General features: G+C 44.8%; 1 protein-coding gene across 1 annotated transcript in view; it reads right to left on the bottom strand.

Moving 5' to 3' along the window:
- Positions 1–23,781, bottom strand: part of LOC144502618 (breakpoint cluster region protein) — a 632,965-nt gene that overhangs the window by 405,174 nt on the left and 204,010 nt on the right. Inside the window, exon 3 of the mRNA XM_078226759.1 lies at positions 3,545–3,649. Within this exon, the coding sequence (XP_078082885.1) occupies positions 3,545–3,649 (105 nt within the window). The remainder of the gene's footprint in view (positions 1–3,544; positions 3,650–23,781) is intronic.

The raw sequence follows: 23,781 nt of genomic DNA, 5'->3' as shown, positions 1-23,781 counted from the left end.
ATGCTGCCTGGTTTGGAGGGTAGGTCATATGAGGAAAGGTTGAGGGAGCTAGGGCTGTTCTCTCTGGAGCGGAGGAGGCTGAGGGGAGACTTAATAGAGGTGTATAAAATGATGAAGGGGATAGATAGAGTGAACGTTCAAAGACTATTTCCTCGGGTGGATGGAGCTATTACAAGGGGGCATAACTATAGGGTTCGTGGTGGGAGATACAGGACGGATATCAGAGGTAGGTTCTTTCCGCAGAGAGTGGTTGGGGTGTGGAATGGACTGCCTGCAGTGATAGTGGAGTCAGACACTTTAGAAACATTTAAGCGGTTATTGGATAGGCACATGGAGCACACCAGGATGATAGGGAGTGGGATAGCTTGATCTTGGTTTCAGATAAAGCTCGGCACAACATCGTGGGCCGAAGGGCCTGTTCTGTGCTGTACTGTTCTATGTTCTATGTTCTCCTAAAAATGAACGCAACACTAGGAGAGGCAAGGATTAATCGAGGATAGTCAACATGGCTCTGTCAAGGTGAGATCATGTCTAACATCTAACAAATTTGATTGAAATTTTTGAGGAGGTGACTAGGTGTTGTAGATGAGGGCAGTGCAGTTGATGTGGTCTACATGGACTTCAGTAAGATAAGAGCCCATATGATCCAGGACAATTTGGAAAATTGGATCAAAAATGGGCTTAGTGGCAGGAGTTGATTAAAGTTTTTCTTGTGACTGGAAGCCTTTGTCCAATGGTGTACCGCAAGGATCAGTGCTGGGTCCCTTGCTGTTTGGAGTGTACATTAAGCTGGAGGAAAAAGTGGTGGGTCAAATTAATAAGTTTGCGAATGCCATGAAGATTGGTGGAGTTGCTGATAGTGCTAGGGAAGGTCAGAGGATACAACAGGATATAGATAGATTGGGGACTTGGGCACAGAAATGGTAGATGGAGTTTAATCTGGACAAATGTGAGGTGATGCATTTTGGAGGATCAAATTTAGGTGTGAATTATACTGTAAATGGCAGGACCGTTAGGAACATTAACACACAGAGGGATGTGGGCGTGCAGGTTTACAGTTCCTGAAAAGTAGCAACACAGGTGGCAAAGGTGATTAAGAAAGCATATGGCATGCTTGCCTTCATCAGCCGGGGCACTGAGTACAAGAGTTGGGAAAACATGTTGCAGCTATATAAAACCTTGGTTAGGCCACATTTGGAGTATTGCATGCAGTTCTGGTCACCACAATACGAAGACATGGAAGCTTTGGAGAGAGCGCAAACGCGGCTCACAAGGATGTCGCCAGATCTCGAGATGGAGGATGAGGAGAGACCTGATAGAGGACTACAAAATTGAGAGGCGTAGACAGGGTGGATAGTCAGACGCTTTTTCCCCAGAATGTAAACATCAGTTACAAGGGGACACAGATTCAAGGAGAGAGGGGGAAAGTTTGAGAGAGATGTGTGGGGGAAGTTTTTCACACAGGGTGGTGGGTGCCTGGAACACGCTGTCAGAGAAGGTGGTGGAAACAGGTGCATTAGCAACATCTGGATAGATACATGAATAGGGAGGGAATAGAGGCATACGGACCGAATAAAGGTAGAAGCAAGTAAAGGAAGAAGGTTTTTTTTAGTTAGGGCATCATGATCGACACAGGTTTGGAGGGCCAAAGGGCCTGTTCCTGTGCAGTACTCTTCTTCGTCCTTAATGATCCAGACAGGCATGTGGGAGGTATGATCACCAAGTTCACAGATGATGAGGATGAAATTCACAGTGGTTAGCACTGCTGCCTCACAGTGCCAGGGACTTGGGTTCAATTCTGGTCTTGAGTGACTGTCTGTGTGGAATTTGCATGTTCTCCCCGTGTCTGTGTGGATTTCCTCCAGGAGTTCCGGTTTCCTCCCATACTCCAAAGATGTGCAGGTAAGGTGGATTGGCCATGCTAAATTGGCCCATAGCGTGGGTTAGGGAATTAGCGGAGTAAATACGTGGGGTTACAGGGAGAGGGCCTGGGTAGGATGCTCTGTCGGATGGTCGGTGGGTCGAATGGCCTCCTTCTGCACTGTAGGGATTTTGATTCTATTCTAAGATTCCATGACATAAAAATTGGTGTTGTAAATAGGAAAGAGGAAGCCTTAGATTACAGGGTGATTTAGATGGGCTGGTCTGATGGGTAGAACGTGGCAAATGGAATTTGAACCTGAAAAGCTTGAGGTGATGCATGTTGGGAGAACTAACAAAGTAAGGGAATACACAATGAATGGTAAGATGCTAGGAAATACATAGGACCAGAGGGACCTTGGGGCGTATGTCTGATGGAGCTGCATAAAGCGCACATTAGGCCACAGCTAGAATACTGCGTGCAGTTCTGGTCACCACACTGTAGGAAGGATGTGATTGCACTAGAAAGGGTGCAGAGGATATTCACCAGGATGTTGCCTGGGCTTGAACATTTCAGCCATGAAGAGAGGCTGGTTAGACTGGGGCTGTTCTCCTTTGAGCAGAGGAGAATCGGAGAAACCTGCTAAAGATGTACAAAATTATAAGGGACATAGATAGGGTAGCTGGGGATAAACTTTTTCCCTCCACAAAGGAGTCAATAACCAGGAGGCACAGATTAAACGTAAGGGGCAGGAGAATTAGAGGGGATTTGAGGAAAACTTCTTTGCTCAGAGGATGGTGGGAATCTGGAACTCACTGCCTGAAAGGGTGGAACCCTCACAGCATTTAAGAATCATTTAGATGAGCACTTGAAGCGACTTAGCATAAATGACATAGTACAAATGTGACGTTATCCATTTTGGCCAGAAAAATAAATGGGTGAATTACTATTTAAATGGGAAACAGATTCAAAAGGCATCTGTGCAGAGGGACCTTGGTGTCCTTGTGCATGAGTCTCAAGGTGGGTATGCATGTGCAGAATGTTATAAGGAAAGCAAATGGAATCTTGGCATTTATTGCAAAGGGTCTAGAGTATAAAAGTAGAGAAGTATTGTTACTATTGTACAAGACATTGGTGGGACCACACTTGGAGTATTGTGTTCAGTTTTGGTTACCTTCTTTGAGGAAGGATGAGGTGGGACTGGAGGCAGTTCAGAAGAGGTTCACTAGATGGACTCCAGGTTTGAAGGGGCTGTCGTATGAGGAGCGGTTGAGTAACTTGGGCTTGTATTTGCTGAAGTACAGAAGGATGAGGCGGGATTTGATTGAGGAATGACAGTGCTTTCATTACTGATTAGAAATGGCCTGTTTCCATGGTGTAACTTACCAGAATTGTGAATCCCTGGGTAGAAATTCACACAATCACAGGACAGTATTCCAGGGAGAAATCACTCCCGTTACATGCTTTGTAATTTCCACAACTCCCATTCAGTCGGTTTGGAGGCATGAACAGGAAGAGTGTATGAGTGCTTTGAAGTAAAATTGATGGAGCAAGTGCCTGCACTTTTGAATGGGCTTTGTTGAGTACAATGCTTCATTTTACTAGCCCTGTCCTTAATGTTCCACTAGATTCTATCTTGTTACTGAATGAATTATAATATTTGTTCTTCAGAAATACACATACCAATAAAAGTGCCTCCAGATGATTCAGGTAAGTTTCCTCACTGGCTAGAATTCCAGACAGAACCCATTTTCGCATCTCAAGGCCCTTCTCCAAATCTGGTTCACTCTGCAGGAAAATAAAAATATGTTTTTATTTCAGTGCATATGGAAAGAAAATGCATCTGGTGGCTATAAACAATGGAAACTATCATTGAGTTACTAAAAAATATGATAAAAACATTAAAATGCCTTCAGCTGTTACTTTGAATCTGACATTTCTTTTTGGAGGAGTTTCCTACCTGTCTGTTACATGGATGTCTTCAGTTAGCTATCCAGACAGCATTGTTTTTGCTATGCAACCTGAACACAGCACAACTTGCTACAGACATCGAAAGACTTGCTACAGACATCGAAAGACTTGCTACAGACATCGAAAGCTGGCCAACAGCATTAGGTTGATGTTATTTTACCATGTTTTAGTTTCATGCTTGTTTTATTAAAGACCAAAATGCTTTATAATTATTATTGTTCTAGAAGTTAATTGGTATTGGCACATATATTTGCGGGTTAAACCTACATAAGAAATAATATGCACTGACAGATTTTGAATACACTTGTGAAAACAGAACAAATATAATTAATCTAGTGGATAGATTGAAAGAGTGTTCTCAGACAATAATCAAAAACCAAGAATAAAACCTAACAATTGGAATGCACCAAGTTACAAATTGTGGAACTTTGTTTCATTTCTTTCGGTTATTCTACAATGGGAAACAGCCAACTGTTTCTGGTTTCGAGCCGACAGGTGTGCCGACCAGATAGCAGAATGTGAGTTCTGACCACACAGCTTGGCCAATGGGCAAAGGGCATCAGGGAATCAGGGAATCAACAAGATGAATGAAAAACACAGAAAATGCTGGAGCTATGCATTACCATGGAATTTGTATGACAAAATGCTACTTCCAAACCAAGCTGTGCCACAATGTGTCCCGGACAGAGCTCAAATCACACCACTGGCACCAACCAGATCTCATCATCACCAGAATACCATCTTCAATAATGTCTTAATCACTCCTATTTATCACAGCGCAGACTGTGATGCTGACCACTCCCAGTGTCTTACAAGGTCAGGCTTCCGCCAAAGTCGATATACCACTCCAAAAAACAACAACCAGCACTGCCTCCAAGATCCTGTAAATCCATTAACAGAATAGGTGCACCAACGTTATTGCTCTCACTAAGACCAACATCCCCAGCATTGACACGTTGACCACGTTCAAACACCTCAGCTGGGTGGGTCACATTGCCCACATGCCTGATACAAGACTCCTGAAACATGTGTTCTCCTCTGAGATTCGGCAAGACAAACGAGCCCCCAGAGGGCAGAGGAAACACTTCAAGGAGGCCCTCAAAGCCTGCTTGAAAAAGTGCAACATCCCAACGACAGCTGAGAATCCCTGGCCCAAGACCACCCAAAGTGGAGGAAAAGCATTTGAGAAAGAGCTGAACACAGCTTCATTGCTAAGAGCAAATTGAAGCCACGCATCAACAGTAAAAGCAGCAGATGGCAACCCGTGCACTCCACCTACCTACTCCTATAACCACCACCTGCACTACCTGTGACAGAGACTGTAGGTTGCTCATTGGAGTCTTCAGTCACCTGAGAACTCGTTTTTAGCGAGGAAGCAAGTCATCCTCAACTCCGAGGGACTGCCCAAGACAAAGACAACTATCTCGTGGTTGGTACATTCTACTGCCACCATGCCTCGGTGATTTTCTACTGAGGTAAAGTATTCACTTAGTATCTCGCCCATTTCCTTGGTTCCAAGCATAGATTCCCTCCACTATCCTCGAGTGGACCAACCCTTTCCCTGGCTACGCTCTTGCTCTTTACATATGTAAAGGTGAAGTTGCATGGGGTCAGAGGTGAGCTGGCAAGGTGGATACAAAACTGGCTCGGTCAAAGAAAGAGTTTTAACAGCACCAGGTTAAAGTCCAACAGGTTTATTTGGTAGCAAATGCCATTGACTTTCGGAGCGCTGCTCCTTCGTCAGATGGAGTGGATATCTGCTCACAAAAAAGATATCCATCCATCTGACGAAGGAGCAGCGCTCCGAAAGCTAATGGCATTTGCTACCAAATAAACCTGTTGGACTTTAACATGGTGTTTACCCCAGTCCAACGCCGGCATCTCCACATCATGACTACCGTCGGTCAAATAAGACAATGTAGCAGTGGAAGAGTGCATTTCTGAATGGAGGGCTGTGACAAGTGATGTTCTTCAGGGATCAGTGCTGGGACTTTTGCTGTTTGTAATATATAAATGATTTAGAGGAAAATATAACTGGATTGATTAGCAAGTTTGCGGACGACACAAAGGTTGGAGGATTTGCGGATAGCGATGAGGACCATCAGAGGATACAGGAGGATATAGATCAGTTGGAGAATTGAGCGGAGAGATGGCAGATGGAGTTTATCCAGACAAATGCTTTTCCTCCACTTTGGGTGGTCTTGGTCCCTGGAGCTGTGAAGCAACAGTGCTAACCACTGTGCTACCGTGCCGCCCATATCCTTTCCATAATAGGGTGACCAGAACTGTACAGTTTGCACACTTGCCCCATGTCTGCGTGGGTTTGCTCTGGGTGCCCCGGTTTCCTCCCACAGTCTAAAAGGCGTGCTGGTTAGGTGCATTGACTCGAACAGGCGCCGGAGTGTGGCGACTAGGGGAATTTCACGGTTACTTCATTGCAGTGTTAATGTAAGGCTTACTTGTGACTATTCAATAAACTTTATTTTAACTTTACTTTACAAAAGAACAAAGAAAATTACAGCACAGGAACAGGCCCTTCAGCCCTCCAAGCCTGCACCGACCATGCTGCCCAACTTAACTAAAACCCCCTACCCTTCTGGGGACCATATCCCTCTATTCCCATCCTATTCATGGACTTGTCAAGACGCCCCTTAAAAGTCACGACCGTATCTGCTTCCACTACTTCCCCCAGCAATGAGTTCCAAGCACCCACTACTCTCTGTGTAAAGAATCTGCCTTGTACATCTCCTTTAAACCTTGCCCCTCGCACCTTAAATCTATGCCCCTTAGTAATTGACTCTTCCACCCTGGGAAAAAGCTTCTGGCTATCCACTCTGCCTCTCATAATCTTGTAGACTTCTATCAGGTCTCCCCTCAACCTCCGTCGCTCCAATGAGAACAAACCAAGTTTCTCTAACCTCGCCTCATAGCTAATGCCCTCCATACCAGGCAACATCCTGGTAAATCTTTTCTGTACCTTCTCCAAAGCCTCCACATCCTTCTGGTAGTGTGGCGACCAGAATTGAACACTATATTCCAAGTGCGGCCTAACTAAGGTTCTATAAAGCTGCACATGACTTGCCAATTTTTAAACTCAATACACTGGCCGATGAAGGCAAGCATGCCGTATGCCTTCTTGACTACCTTCTCCAACTGCATTGCCACTTTCAGTGACCTGTGTACCTGTACACCCAGATTCCTTTGCCAATCAATATTTTTAAGGGTTCTGCAATTACTGTGTATTTCCTATCTGTGTTAGACCTTCCAAAATGCATTACCTCCTATTTTTTTCATGCTCTCTCTTTGATTGTCTTACTTGATCCAAATAAACCTGTTGGACTTTAACCTGGTGTTGTTAAACTTCTTACTGTTTTTCTAGACAACCATGGGGGTCTAGATTTGGCAGTACTGTTCTTATTTTTGGAGGGGGCATGTCTGCTTTGCACCACAATGATCTCACTTTCTAGTGCTTCCCACTAGTTTACCACTGGTTTATCCTTTAGCAGTCTTGTCCAATCCACCTCAGCCAAATCACTTCTCATTTTTGTAAAATTTGCCTTCCCCAATTTAAAACTTTTACATCTGATTTATCTCTGTCCTTTTCCATAACAATACTAAATCTAACCGAATTTTGGTCATCATCCCTGGTTTGGTCACCCACTGTCACTTCACCCACTTGGCCATCTTCAGTTCCCAAGACTAAATCCAAAATTGCGTCTCCTCTTGTTGGCTTGTCACTTATTATTTTTAAAAAACCTTCCTGGACACAGTACATGTATTTTTCACCCTCAATGCCGGCAATCTTCATATCCTTGTAGTGGAGGCAATAACACGCAGAAGTTTATGACCCAGAGGCCAGTTCACCATACAGAATATCTGAGCATACAGCTGTCCTCCATCCAATGAATGTGGCTGAGCCAGTGCAGATGTCACTGGCTAAGCAATGAATGTGTGCTGATGGAATTAGCACACTTCAGGATCTGAGTTGGTGATCTTGCCCTGCCAAGAGATGTGGAAGGTACATCTGAGGCAGTGAAAGTAGAAATAGAATATATAACACAAAAACAGAGCACCTGGCCCAACCAGTCCATGCTGGTTAATATGCTCCACTCAAGCCTCTTCCCATCTTTCTGTTTCTAAATCTATCATAACCCTTTATTCCTTCCCCCTTGCAAATGCTTGTCTAGTTTCTCCTTAATGCATCTATGCATAAATTTCAACCACTTCCTGTGGTAGTGAGTTCCAAATTCTCACCATTCTTTTAACTAAGTTTCTTCTGAATGCCTTATTGAAGTTCTTGGTGATTACCTTATATTGATAGTCTCTTCTTCACAAAGGGCGGCACGGTAGCACAGTGGTTAGCACTGCTGCTCCACAGTGCCAGGGACCTGAGTTCGATTCCCGGCTTGAGTCACTGTCTGTGTGCAGTTTGCACATTCTCCCTATGTCTGCGTGGGTTTCCTCCGGGTGCTCCGATTTCCTCCCACATTCTGAAAGACGTGCTGGTTGGGTGCATTGACCTGAACAGGCGCCAGACTGTGACGACTAGGGGAATTTCACAGTAACTTCATTGCAGTGTTAATGTAAGCCTTACTTGTGACTAATAAATAAACTTTAAAGAGAAAACATTCTCTTTGCATCCACTCCATCAAAAACTTTCATAATTTTAAAGACCTCTATTAGGTCCCCCTCAGCCTTCTTTTATCGCAAGAAATGAAACCCAGCTTGTCAATCCTTTCCCAAATTGTATTTTTAGTATCATTCTTGTAAACCTTCTCTCACCCTCTGCACTGCCTCCATATCCTTTGTATAATATGGCAATCAGAACATAGAACATAGAACATAGAACATTACAGCGCAGAACAGGCCCTTCGGCCCACGATGTTGCACCGACCAGTTAAAAAAAAACTGTGACCCTCCAACCTAAACCAATTTCTTTTCGTCCATGAACCTATCTACGGATCTCTTAAACGCCCCCAAACTAGGCGCATTTACAACTGATGCTGGCAGGGCATTCCAATCCCTCACCACCCTCTGGGTAAAGAACCTACCCCTGACATCGGTTCTATAACTACCCCCCCTCAATTTAAAGCCATGCCCCCTCGTGCTGGATTTCTCCATCAGAGGAAAAAGGCTATCACTATCCACCCTATCTAAACCTCTAATCATCTTATATGTTTCAATAAGATCCCCTCTTAGCCGCCGCCTTTCCAGCGAAAACAATCCCAAATCCCTCAGCCTCTCCTCATAGGATCTCCCCTCCATACCAGGCAACATCCAGGCACAACAGTAGACTGGGTGCAGTCTAACCAAGGTTCAAGGCAGATTTCACATGATTTCCCTGCTTTTCAATTCTATCCCTCTAGAAATAAAGCTGAGTACTTGGCTTCCTTTTATATGGTCTTGCTAAGCTGCAGAGCAATCTTTCGTGATTAATATCTTGAAAATTTCAATCAAATCACTCTTAGGCTTATGAATTCAAAGGAACACGCCCTTGGTTGTGTAATCTCACTTCATGATTTAATCATTGGAGTCAAGGTATTATTCTGGTAAATCTACATAGCATTCCCTCCTGGGCCAATACCTTCCTAGGGTGTGGTATCCAGAGCTATTTACAATACTCATGGTATAGTATAACCAGAGCTTAGTATAGCTGAAGTATGTCTTCTATCACCTTATATTTTCATCCTCTAAATATAAAGGCCAACTTCTATTTTTCCTTTTGACTATTTTCTACACTTAGTCATGGCATTTTCACGATTTATGTATTTGGACCCATTGGTCTCTTTGGGGCTCTAACTATTTCTTGCTTTTCATCTTTTAGAAAGTACCCTGTTCTATCCTTTCAAAGTCCAAAGTGGATGACGTCACATTTGCAAACATTTGCAATTCATTTGCCACAGATTGTCCCATTCACTTAATTTATAAATATCTCTTGGTTGTTGTTAGCAAATTTAGATATGTGGCTTTCCATCCCATCACCTCCATCTATAATAAAAATGGTGATCAGTGAAAGTCTCAACACATTTTCAGGACTGTACTAGACACAATCTGCCAATTGAGTCCATGTTCTGCTATTTGTGATATATATAAATGATTTGGAAGAAGGTGTAACTGGTGTAATCAGCAAGTTTGCGGATGACACGAAGATGGCTGGAATTGCGGATAGCGAAGAGCATTGTCGGGCAATACAGCAGGATATAGATAGGCTGGAAAATTGGGCGGAGAGGTGGCAGATGGAATTTAATCCGGATAAATGCGAAGTGATGCATTTTGGAAGAAATAATGTCGGGAGGAGTTATACAATAAATGGCAGAGTCATCAGGAGTATAGAAACACAGAGGGACCTAGGTGTGCAAGTCCACAAATCCTTGAAGGTGGCAACACAGGTGGAGAAGGTGGTGAAGAAGGCATATGGTATGCTTGCCTTTATAGGACGGGGTATAGAGTATAAAAGCTGGAGTCTGATGATGCAGCTGTATAGAACAGTACTGCGTCCAGTTCTGGTCGCCGCACTACCAGAAGGACGTGGAGGCATTGGAGAGAGTGCAGAGAAGGTTTACCAGGATGTTGCCTGGTATGGAGGGTCTTAGCTATGAGGAGAGATTGGGTAGACTGGGGTTGTTCTCCTTGGAAAGACGGAGAATGAGGGGAGATCTAATAGAGGTATACAAGATTATGAAGGGTATAGATAGGGTGAACAGTGGGAAGCTTTTTCCCAGGTTGGAGGTGACGATCACGAGGGGTCACGAGCTCAAGCTGAGAGGGGCGAAGTATAACTCAGACATCAGAGGGACGTTTTTTACACAGACGGTGGTGGGGGCCTGGAATGCGCTGCCAAGCAGGGTGGTGGAGGCAGGCACGCTGACATCGTTTAAGACTTGCCTGGATAGTCACATGAGCAGCCTGGGAATGGAGGGATACAAACGATTGGTCTAGTTGGACCAAGGAGCGGCACAGGCTTGGAGGGCCGAAGGGCCTGTTTCCTGTGCTGTACTGTTCTTTGTTCTTTCTCCCTACTCTCTATTCCCTGTTATTCAGCAAATTTCTAAACCAAGTTAATAATTTGACTTCAATTGCATGGGCAATGGGCAACTTTAGCTTACAGACTTTTATGAAAGACTTTATCAAATGTCTTCTGGAAATCAATGTAAATAGCATCCATAGATAATCCCTGTCCATTATTTCAGTTTAGTAAAACAAATTCAATTAGTGAGGCAGTTTCATTAATGGGAAGTGGGCATTGCTGGCTAGACCAACATTTATTGCGCATTCCTAATTGCCCTTGAGATGGTGGTGGTGAGCTGACTTCTTGAACAGCTGCAGTCCGAGGTGTAGGTACTCCCACAGTGTTGTTTAAAGTTAAAGTTTTAAAATTAAGGTTTATTTCATTAGTACAAGTAAGGCTTACATTAACACTGCAATGAAGTTACTGTGAAATTCCCCTCGTCGCCACACTCCGGTGCCTGTTCAGGTCAATGCACCTAACTAGCATGTTTTTGGACTGTGGGAGGAAACCCGGAGGAAACCCACGCAGACCTGGGGAGAACGTGAAAACTCCACACATCAGTAACCCAAGCCGGAAATCGAATCCGGGTCCCTAGCGCTGTGAGGCAGCAGTGCTAACCACTGTGCCACCGGAGTGAGTTCCAGGATTTTGACCTAGTGACAGTGAAGGAACAACGATATATTTCCAAGTCAGGGTGGTGAGTAGCTTAAGGGGAACCTCCAGGAGGTGGTGCTCCCAAGTATTTGCTGCCCTTGTCCTTCTGGATCGTAGTAGTCATGGGTTTGGATGGTGCTGCCTAAGGGACCTTGGTTCCTTAGTTCCTGCAGTGCATCTTGTGGGCAGCACAGTGGTTAGCACCAGGGACCCGGGTTCAATTCCAGCCTTGAATGACTGTCCGCGAGGAGTTTTCACATTCACCCCGTGTCTGCGTGGGTTTCCTCCAGGTGCTCTGGTTTACTCCAAAAGTCCAAAAGACGTGCTGGTTAGGTGCACTGGCCATGCTAAATTCTCCCTCAGTGCACCCGAACTGGCATGGGAGTGTGGCAATTTGGGGATTTTCACAGTAACCTAATTGCAGTGTTAATGTAAGACTACTTGTGACGCTAATAAATAACATGATGATAGATGATAAGAACATAAGAAATAGGAGCAGGAGTAGGCCATCTAGCCCCTCAAGCCTGCTCCGCCATTCAATAAGATCATGGCTGATCTGATAGTAGGTTCAGTTCCACTTACCCGCCCGCTCCCCATAACCCTTAATTCCCTTAATGGTTAAAAATCTATCTATCTGTGACTTAAACACATTTAATGAGATAGCCTTTACTGCTTCATTGGGCAGAGAATTCCAAAGATTCACTACCCTCTGGGAGAAGAAGTTACTCCTCAACTTTGTTCTAAATTGACTCCCCCGTATTTTGAGGCTATGCCCCCTAGTTCTTGTTTCCATTGCAAGTGGAAATAATCTCGCTGCTTCTACCCTGTCTACCCCTTCACTATCTTATATGTCTCTATAAGATCTCCCCTCAACCTTCTAAACTCCAAGGAGTACAGGCCCAATCTGCTCAATCTCTCCTCATAAGCTAACACCCTCATCTCCGGAATCAACCTGGTGAACCTTCTCTGTACCCCCTCCTTTCTTAAATAAGGGGACCAAAATTGTACACAGTACTCTAGGTGCGGCCTCACCAGTACCCTGTACAGTTGCAGCATGACCTCCCTGTTTTTATACTCCATCCATACACACTGCTGCCATTGCTCGTTGGTGGTGGAGGGCTTGAATGTTTGTCGGAAGTGGTAGCAATCAAGCAGGTTGCTTTATCCTGGGTGGTAAGGCCATAAGACAAAGGAGCAGAATTAGGCCACTCGGCACATAAAGTCTGCTCCGCCATTCAATCACGGCTGATACTTTTCTCATCCCCATTCTCCTGCCTTTTCCCCATAACCCCTGATCCCCTTATTAATCAAGAACCTATCTATCTCTATCTGAAAGACACTCAGTGACCTGGCCTCCAACAGCCTTCTGCGGCAAAGAGTTCCACAGATTCACCATTCTCTGGCTGAAAAAACTCCTCCTCATCTATATCTTAAAGGATCGTTCCTTTATCCTGAGGTTGTGCCCTCTGGTTCTAGTTTTTCCTACTAGTGGAAACATCTTCTCCACATCCACTCTATCCAAGCCTCGCAGTATCCTGTAAGTTTCAATAAGATCCGCCCCCCCCATCCTTCTAAACTCCAACGAGAAATGACCCAGAGTCCTCAGCTGTTCCTCATACGACAAGCTCTTCATTCCAGGGATCATTCTTGTGAACCTGCTCTGGACCCTTTCCAAGACCAGCACATCCTTCCTTAGAAATGGGGCCCAAAACTGTTCACAATACTCCAAATGGGGTCTGACTAGAACCTTATACAGCCTCAGAAGTACATCCCTGCTCTTGTATTCTAGCCCTCTCGACATGAATGCCAACATTGTGTTTGCCTTCCTAACTGCCGAATGAACCTCCACGTTAACCTTAAGAGAATCTTGAACAAGGACTCCCAAATCCTTTTGTGTTTCTGATTTCCAAAGCATTTTCTCATTTAAAAAATAGTCTATGCCTCCAGGCTGAGGGGTGATCTTATAGAGGCATATAAGATAATGAAGGGGCTGGATAGGGTAGAATGGGAGAGATTCTTTCCACTTAGAAAGGAAACCAGAACTAGAGGGCACAGCCTCAAAATAAAGGGGGGGGTCAGTTTAGGACAGAGTTGAGGAGGAACTTCTTCTCTCAGAGGGTGATGAATCTCTGGAATTCTCTGCCCACTGAAGTGGTGGAGGCTACCTCGTTGAATATGTTTAAGTCACGGATAGATGGATTTCTGATCGGTAGGGGAATTAAGGGTTATGGGGAGCAGGCGGGTAAGTGGAACTGATTCACTTCAGATCAGCCATGATCTTATTGAATGGCGGGGCAGGCTCGAGGGGCTAGATGGCCTACTCCTGCTCCTATTTCTTATGTTCGCCATTATGCCTTCCAAAGTGCATAACCTCACACTTTTCCACATTGTATTCCATCTGCCACTTCTTTGCCCACTCTCCTAACCCGTCCAAGTCCTTCTGCAGGCCCCCTGCTTCCTCAATACTACCTGTCCCTCTACATATCTTTGTATCATCTGCAAACTTAGCAACAGTGCCTTCAGTTCCTTCATCCAAATCATTAATGTATAGTGTGAAAAGTTGCGGTCCCAGCACTGACCCCTGAGGCACACCACTGGCCATCGGCTGCCATCCTGAAAAAGACCCCTTTATCCCCACTCTCTGCCTTCTGCCAGTCAGCCAATCCTCTATCCAAGCCAAGATCTTACCCGTAACACCATGGACACTTATTTAACAGTCTCCTATGCGGCACCTTGTCAAAGGTGTTCTGGAAATCTAAATAAATCACGTCCACTGGTTCTCTTTTATCTAACTTCCTTGTTACCTCCTCAAAGAACTCTAACAGATTTGTCAGACATGACCTCCCCTTGACAAAGCCGTGCTGACTCAGTCCTACTTTATCATGCACTTCCAAGTACTCGGCAATCTCATCTTTAATAATGGACTCTAAAATCTTGCCAATGACTGAAGTCAGGCTAATCAGCCTATAATTTCCCATCTGCTGCCTCCCTCCCTTCTTAATCAGCGGCGTTATATTAGCTACTTTCCAGTCCTCTGGTACCCTCCCTGCTTCCAGTGATTCCTGAAAGATCACCACCAATACCTCCACAATTTCCTCAGCTATCTCTTTTAGTACCCTGGGGTGCAGTCCATCCGGTCCAGGTGATTTATCCACCTTCAGACCTTTCCGTTTCCCCGGAACCTTCTCCTTAGTGATGGCCACTACACTCACTTGTGCCCCCTGACTCTCCTGGAGCTCTGGCATCTCACTGGTGTCTTCTACCGTGAAGACTGATGCAAAGTAACTATTCAGTTCCTCTGCCATTGCTTTGTTTCCTATTATTACTTCTCCAGCCTCATTTTCCAGTGGTCCAATGGCTATTTTTGCTTCTTTTTTACCTTTTATATATTGAAAAACCTCTTCCCATCTTCTTTTATATTACTAGCTAGCTTACACTCATATTTCATCTTCTCCCCCCTTATTGCTTTTTTAGTTGTCCTCTGCTTGCTTTTAAAGGCTTCCCAATCCTCTGGCTTCCCACTACTCCTTGCCACTTTGTATGCTTTTTCTTTTGCTGTTATGCTGTCCTTGACTTCCCTCAGTAAGAGTTTTAACAACACCAGGTTAAAGTCCAACAGGTTTATTTGGTAGCAAATGCCATTAGCTTTCGGAGCGCTGCTCCTTCGTCAGATGGAGTGGAAATCTGCTCACAAATAAGACCTTATTTGTGAGCAGATATCCACTCCATCTGACGAAGGAGCAGCCCTCCGAAAGCTAATGGCATTTGCTACCAAATAAACCTGTTGGACTTTAACCTGGTGTTGTTAAAACTCTTACTGTGTTTACCCCAGTCCAACGCCGGCATCTCCACATCTTGACTTCCCTCGTCAGCCATAGATGCCTTGTCCTCCCCTTAGCATGTTTCCTCCTCCTTGGGACGAATTTCTGTTGTGCCTCCTGAATAACTCTCAGAAGTTAGGTGGTTAGGTGCACTGGCAATGCTAAATTCTCCCTCAGTGTACCCGAACAGGCACCGGAGTGTGGCAACTTGGGGATTTTCACTGTAATCTAATTGCAGTGTTAATTTAAGAGTACTTTCCAGTCCCCTGGAAAGACTACTTTCCAGTCCTCCTCCAGGTTTGTCCTGTTTCTTGTGTACAGGACATACCTGAGCAACTTTCCATATTGTCGGGTCGATGCCCCTGTTGAAGCTGCACTGAAACAGCTTGACTCGGGGTGCAGTAAGCTCTGGACATAGCCTTCACAAATACCCTTTACAGATCCATGCTGATCTCTCTGATCTACTGTAAAATTTCAAGGTATTCAGTCACCCTATCCTGAGGCTTCTTGAATGTTGTTGGAGCTGCACTCATCCAGGCAAGTGGAGAGTATTCTGTCACACTCCTGACTTGTGCCTTGTAGATGGTGAACAGGCTTTGGGAGTCAGGAGGTGAGTTACTCATCACAGGATTCCTAGCCTTTGACTTGCTCTGGTAGCCACAATAATTATTTGGCTATCCCAGTTCAGTTTCTGGTCAATGGTAACCCCCATGATGTTGATAGTGGGGGATTCAGTGATGGTGGTGCTAACTGAATGTCATGGGTCGATGGTTAGATTCTCTCTTGTTGGAACTGGTCATTGCCTGGCACTTTTGTGCTACAAATGTTGCTTGCCACTTGTCAGCCCAAGTCTAGATATCATCCAAATCTTACTGGATTTGGACATGAATTACTTTAGTATCTGAGGAGTCACGAATTATACTGAACATTGTGCAGACATCAGCAAACATCCCTATTTTTGACCTTATGAGCGAAGGAAAGTTTGTGATGAAGCAGCTGGAGATGGCTGGGCCTAGGACACAAGCTTGAGGAACTCCTGCAGAGATGTCCTGGAGCTGAGATGTGCTAGGTATGACTCCAATCAACAGGCTTTCACCCTGATTCCCACTGACTCATTTTGCTAGGGTTCCTTGATGCCATACTCAGTCAAATGCTGCCTTGATGTCAATGCAGTCACTCGCACCCCATCTCTGGCATTCAGCTCTTTTGTCCTTGTTTTAACTAAAGCTGTAATGAGGAGAGGAGTGAGTGACTCTGGCGGAACCCAAACTGTCCGTGAACAGGTTATTGCTAAGTAAATGCTGCCTGATAGCACTGTTGATGACACCATTTTACTGATAGAGACTAGACTACTGTGGCGGCAATTGGCTGGGTTGGGTTAGTCCTGCTTCTTGTGTACAGGGCATACCTGAGCAACTTTCCACATTGTCGGGTCGATGCTCCTGGAACAGCTTGACTAGGGGTGCAGCAAACTCCGGACATAGCCTTCACAAATACCCTTTACAAATCCATGCTGATCTCTCTGATCTACTGTAAAATTTCAAGATATTCAGTCACCCTATCCTGAATTATTCCCTAGCAATTTATCAGCATCCGATAGGCTAATTGATCTATAATTCCTAGATTCTCCCTTTCATCTTTTCTTAAATAACACAGCAACACGTTCAACTTTCCAATCAAAAGAACAATTCCCAAATTGAGGAAATTATGGAAGAGTGCTGCACAGAAGGATACCGTTCGGCCTATTGAGTGTACACAGCTCTTTCAAGAGCAATCTCTCTCCTCATGTCCCCACAATATTTTTATTTTTCAAGTATTTATCCAACTCCTTTTGAAGGCTATTATTAAATCTATATCCACAGGCAATGCATTCCAAACCCTAACAGCTTGTTGCATAAAACAATGTTTCCTCATGTTGCTTCTACTTCTTTTGCCAATGATCTTAAATGTATACCTTCTGATTATCGACCCTTCAGACACTGGAAACAGCTTATTTTTATTTATGGTTCTAAATCCTTCATGATTTTAAACACTATCAAATCACTACTTAGCCTTCTCTGCACAAAGAACAACAAACAACGCAGCTTCTCCTGTCTATCCATGTAACTCTATTCCTTCAGGCCTGGAAATCATGTACTCTCCAGAAAGCCTACACTTCCTTCTTCCTCACCTACAGTGGCTAGAATTGGATAGGCCACCTGGGGTATAAATAGTGTGTGTACAAGTTTAGCTTAACTTTCTGGCCTTTTAGAATGGATCATTTCTCCTCACTCTTGCAACCTAAATGTATATTTTACACTTTTTGGTGTTGGAATGTCATCTGCTAAGTGTCTGCCCATTCCATTAGCTTGTGATGTCTCACTTTGATTTGATGCGATTTATTATTTTTACATGTATTAGTATACAGTGAAAAGTATTGATTCTTGCGCACTATACAAAGCATACCGTTTATAGAGAAGGAAACAAGAGAGAGAGTGCAGAATGTCGTGTTACAGTTATAGCTCGGGTGCAGAAAAAGATCAACTGAATGCGAGATAGGTCCATTCAAAAGTCTGATGGTAGTATGGAAGAAGCTGTTCTTGAGTCGGTTGGGTGCATTGACTTCAGACTTTTGTATCTTTTTCCCGATGGAAGGTGGTGGAAGAGAGAATGTCCGGGATGAGTGGGTCCTTAATTATGCTGGCTGCTTTGCCGAGGCAGTGGGAAGTGTAGACAGAGTCAATGGATGGGAGGTTGGTTTGCGTGATGGACTGGGCTACATTCACAACCTTTTGTAGTTTCTTGCGGTCCTGGGCAGAGCAGGAGCCATACCAAGCTATGATGCACGATAGAAAGCATTCCCTGGTTGTATCTGTGAATTTGGTGAGAGTCGTAGTTGACATGCCAAATTTCCTTAGTCTTCTAAGAAAGTAGAGGTGTTGGTGGGCTTTCTTAACTATAGTGTCGGCATGGGGGGACCAGGACAGGGTGTTGGCGATCTGGATACCTAAAAACTCGAAGCTTTCGACCATTTCTACTTCGCCCTCGTTGATGTAGACAGGGGCAAGTTCTCCACTACGCTTCCTGAAGTCGATGACAATCTCCTTTGTTTTGTTGACATTGTGGGAGAGATTATTGTTGCCACACCAGTTCACCAGATTCTCTATCTCATTCCTGTACTCTGTCTCATCATTGTTTGAGATCCGACCCATTACGATGGTGTCGTCAACAAACTTGAAAATCGAGTTGGAGGGGAATTTAGCCACACAGTCATAGGTGTATAAGGAGTATAGTAGGGGGCTGAAAACACAGCCTTGTGGGGCACCGGTGTTAAGGATGATCGTGGAGGAGATGTTATTGCCTATCCTTACTAATTGTGGTCTATGGGTTAGGAAGTTCAGGATCCAGTTACAGTGGGAGCAGCAGAGGCCCAGGCCACGGAGTTTGGAGATGAGTTTCGTAGGAATAATGGTGTTGAAGGCTGAGCTGTAGCCAATAAATAGGAGTCTGACATAGGTGTCTTTGTAATTAGGTGGTCCAGGGTTGAGTTCAGAGCAGGGATATGGCATCTGCTGTGGACTGGTTGCGGCGGTAGGCGTACTGAAGTGGGCCCATGCAATCCGGGAGGCTGGAATGGATTCATGCCATGACTAACCTTTTGAAACACTTCATGATGATGGATGTCAGAGCCAACAGACAATAGTCATTGAGGCACGCAGCTTGGCTTTCCTTTGGTACTGGAGTGATGTCCGTCTTCTTGAAGCAGATAGGGACCTCAGATTGTTGTAAGGGGAGGTTGAAGATGTCTGCGAACAACCCCACCAGCTGATTCACGCAGGATCTGAGTGCTCGTCTGGGTACCCCATCCAGGCCAATTGCTTTCCGTGGGTTGACCTTCAAGAAAGCTGCTCTGACATCTGCAATGGTGACCTCAGATACAGGTTCATCCAGGGCTTCCAGGGTGGAGGGCGTGCTCGCGCTGACCTCTTGCTCAAAATGGGCGTAGAATGCATTGAGCTCATCAGGGAGGTGTGCACTGAAGCTGGCGATTTTATATGCCTTCACCTTGTAGCCTGTTTTGTCTTGCAGACCTTGCCACAGTCGGCAGGGGTCAGTGTGGCTAGCCTGGGACTCTAGCTTGGTCTGGTGCGATCTTTGATGGATTTCCTTAGATCATGTATGGCTTTCTTGTAGAGGTCAGGGTCGCCTGACTTGAACGGTTCAGACCTACACTTCAGCAAGCAGTGGATATCCCTGTTCATCCATGGTTTCCAGTTGGGAAACACGCAGATTTGCTTCTTTGGCACGCAGTCTTCTACACACTTACTAATGAAGTCAGTTACTGTAGTGGCGTACTCGTTCAGGTTAGTCGCAGAGCTTTTAAATACTGACCAATCCACTGACTCTAAGCAGTCCTGTAGGAGATTACTCAGACCAACATTGCACAGCTTTCTTTGACGGATTCTCCCGCTTCAGTTTTTGCTTGTAAGCTGGGAGCAGGAACACAGCTTTGTGGTCTGATTTGCCAAGGTGTGGGCGGGTAACAAAGCGGTGGGCATGTTTGATATTTGTGTTGATGTGGAGATGCCGGCTTTGGACTGGGGTAAACACAGTAAGAAGTCTCCTGGTGTTGTGAGACTTCTTACTGATATTTGTGTAGCAGTGGTCTAGGATGTTTGGGCCTCTGGTGGAACAGGAGACATGTTGGTGGTAACTTGGTAGTACACTCTTGAGCTTGGCCTGATTGAATTCACCGGCCACGATGAAAAAGGCCTCTGGATGTTTCGTCTCAAGGTTATTTATGGTGGTGTATATTTCGACCAGCACGATCTTCACGTCCGCATGGGGCGGGATGTAAACTGCTATCAATATAACAGAGGTGAACTCCCACGGAAGGTAGCCGGGGTGGCATTTTAGCGTTAAGAACATAAGAAATAGGAGCAGGAGTAGGCCATCTAGCCCCTCGAGCCTGCCCCGCCATTCAATAAGATCATGGCTGATCTGAAGTGGATCAGTTCCACTTACCTGCCTGATCCCTATAACCCCTAATTCCCTTACCGATCAGGAATCCATCTATCCGTGATTTAAACATATTCAACGAGGTAGCCTCCACCACTTCAGTGGGCAGAGAATTCCAGAGATTCACCACCCTCTGAGAGAAGAAGTTCCTCCTCAACTCTGTCCTAAACTGACCCCCCTTTATTTTGAGGCTGTGCCCTCTCGTTCTAGTTTCCTTTCTAAGTGGAAAGAATCTCTCCACCTCTACCCTATCCAGCCCCTTCATTATCTTATAGGTCTCTACAAGATCCCCCCTCAGCCTTCTAAATTCCAACGAATACAAACCTAATCTGCTCAGTCTCTCCTCATAATCAACACCCCTCATCTCTGGTATCAACCTGGTGAACCTTCTCTGCACTCCCTCCAAGGCCAATATATCCTTCCGCAAATAAGGGGACCAATACTGCACACAGTATTCCAGCTGCGGCCTCACCAATGCCCTGTACAGATGCAGCAAGACATCTCTGCTTTTATATTCTATCCCCCTTGCGATATAGGCCAACATCCCATTTGCCTTCTTGATCGCCTGTTGCACCTGCAGACTGGGTTTTTGCGTCTCATGCACAAGGACCCCCAGGTCCCTCTGCACAGCAGCATGTTGTAATTTCTTTCCATTTAGATAATAATCCAATTTGCTATTATTTCTTCCAAAGTGAATAACCTCGCATTTGTTAACGTTATACTCCATCTGCCAGATCCTCGCCCACTCACTCAGCCTGTCCAAATCTCTCTGCAGACCTTCTACGCCCTCCACATGATTCACTTTTCCACTTTTTAGGTATTCTAGGTCCGGGGAGCAACAGTTTTGGTACAGATTTTTTTAATTTGTTCATGGGATGTGGGCGTTGCTGGCTGGGCCAGTATTTAATGCCCATCCCTAATTGTTCTTGAACAGAGTAGCTTGCTAGGCCATTTCAGAGGGCAATTGAGAGTCAACAACATTGCTGTGGCTCTGGATTCATATGCAAGCCAGGTGGCAGATTTTCAATCGACAATGGTTTCATGGTCATCAGTAGATTCTTAATTCCAGACTAAATTACATGGACCTCCCCTGTATACATCCTTTTAGTCTGAAAAACAGCTATTCACCACAACTCTTTGTTTTCTATCCTTTAACCAATGTCATATCCATTGGGCTACAGCTCCTTTATCCCATGGGCTCCAGTTTTGCTAACAAACCTAATACATGGTACTTTATGAAATATCTTCTGAAAGTCGATAAATACAACATACTTGTATGCTGCCAAACATTTTTATCATTCATCCTGCCTTAGACCATAGTAAAAAATGCACAAATGATTAAACTTCAATATAATCAGGTCTTACAATAATTTATCGGATTTAAATACTGGTCATATTTACAGGAAATTATCCTTCAAGTTTGTAGCCTCTACTCAAGAACATGTGACATACAAGCTGCAATATCCAAGGAATCTGAGTTTCTCACAAGAGTCAAAGAGTCAAATGCAGGAAGTACATACACAATGAAGCAGCCTTAGCAAATACAAATGGTTTCATACACTTGCACACCTATCATATCTCTGAAGATATTTTACTGGTAAATGTTGTCACGGAGATTTTGAAACATCAGAGTACATGTAACCAGGAATACAGCCCTGGTGATGCATACTTTAAATGTTTTTTATTCCTTCATGGGATATGGCTTTCATCTGCAAGTTCAGATATTGTTTCCCTTCCCTCATTGCCCTTCGGAAGGTGGTGGTGAGCCACCGTCTCGAATCACAGGAGTTGATTTGGTGTAGGTACGCCCAACAGTGTTGACGGGAAGGAAAGTCCAGGATTTTGATTCCACAACAGTGGAAGAACAGCAATATACTTCCAAGTTAGGATGGTGAGTGGCTTAGAAGGGAACTTGCAGGGGCTGGTGTTCCCATGCATCTGCTACCCTTGTCCTTCTATGTGATAGAAGCTGTGGGTTTGGAAGGTGCTGTCAAAGATGCCTAGGTGATCTTGTATTTGGTACACTGTAGCCACTGTGGTGGAGGGAGTGAATATTTAAGTTTCTAGATGGGGTGCTGATCAAGTGCGCTGTTTTGTCCCGAATATGATGAGAATCTTGAGTGTTGTTGGAGTCACATTCATCCAAGCAAGGGGAGAATATTTGAACAAACTCCCGCTTTGTGATTCTGTATAAGCTTTGGCAAGTTAGGAGGTGAGTTACTCACCACAGAATCTCCAGCCTCTGACCTGCTCCTGTAGCCACAGTATTTGTATGGCTGGTCCAATTCGGTTTTGGGTCAATGGTACGCTATGGGGCATTGATTTGTGACTTTAAGGGATGTCTTGACAAATACATGAATAGGATGAGAATAGCGGGATATGGTCCCCTGGAAGAGTAGGAGGTTTCAGTTAAGTCGGGCAGCATGGTCGGTGCAGGCTTGGAGGGCCGAAGGGCCTGTTCCTGTGCTGTAATTTTCTTTGTTCTTTGATACTGGGGGATTCAGCAATGGTAATGACACTGAATACGAAGGAGAATTGATTAGATTCTTTATTATTGGAGATCGTCATTGCCTGGCACTTCTGTAGCACAAATGTTACTTGTCACTTAATGTTGGCCAGATTGTTATCCGGTTAGGGCTCTTGTGTTATTGCACTGCCACTTTAAGAGTCTAGTCACATGTATAGTTTGTGATATCATCGGCTGCTTTGTGGGCTTTTGCCTAGTCTAGATCTAGCCTCTGTAGTCATTAGCTTAACAATAAATCTGCATTGTTGTTTTCACACATCCCCACATGCTATCACTTTACGTTCTTTTATCCAATAAGTGCAGTATACAACACAGATCTTGTTATATATGGACGCAGACTGCTTCACTGAACAAAGATCTTCTGACCTTATGATGCAGGGAAGGTCATTGATGAAGCAGTTGAAATGATTGGGCCGAGGACACGATCCTGAGCAATGACTGCAGTGATATCCTGGGACTGAGATGGTTGACCTCCAACAAACCACAACCATCTTCTTTGGTGCTAGACATGACTCCAACCAGCGGAGAGTTTCCGCCCCCAATTCCCACTGACTTCAGTTTTACTGGGGCTCACACTCAGTCACATGCTACCTTGATGTCAAAAGGCAGTCATTCTCACCTCCCTCCTTGAATTCAGCTCTCTTTTCCACGTTTGAAGCAATGTTGGAATGAAATCAGGAGCTAAGTGGCCCCGACAGAACTAAACTGAGCATCAGTTAGCAGGTTATCGCTGTGTAAGTGCCGCTTGATAGCACACACCTCCCATCACTTTGCTGATGATCGAGAGGAGGCTGATGGGATGGGAATTGGCTGGGTTGGATTTGTCCTGCATTTTCTTTTGTGGGCAAGGCAAATCTGGGCAGTTGTCCACATTTCCAGGTAGATACTCCTATGGTAGCTATACTGGAACATCTTGGCTAGGGATGTGGCTAGTTCTAGC

Source organism: Mustelus asterias, chromosome 13 (genome assembly GCF_964213995.1).
Source record: "Mustelus asterias chromosome 13, sMusAst1.hap1.1, whole genome shotgun sequence".
Classification (NCBI taxonomy): Eukaryota; Metazoa; Chordata; class Chondrichthyes; order Carcharhiniformes; family Triakidae; genus Mustelus; species Mustelus asterias.
This window is presented reverse-complemented; position numbering and strand designations above follow the sequence as displayed.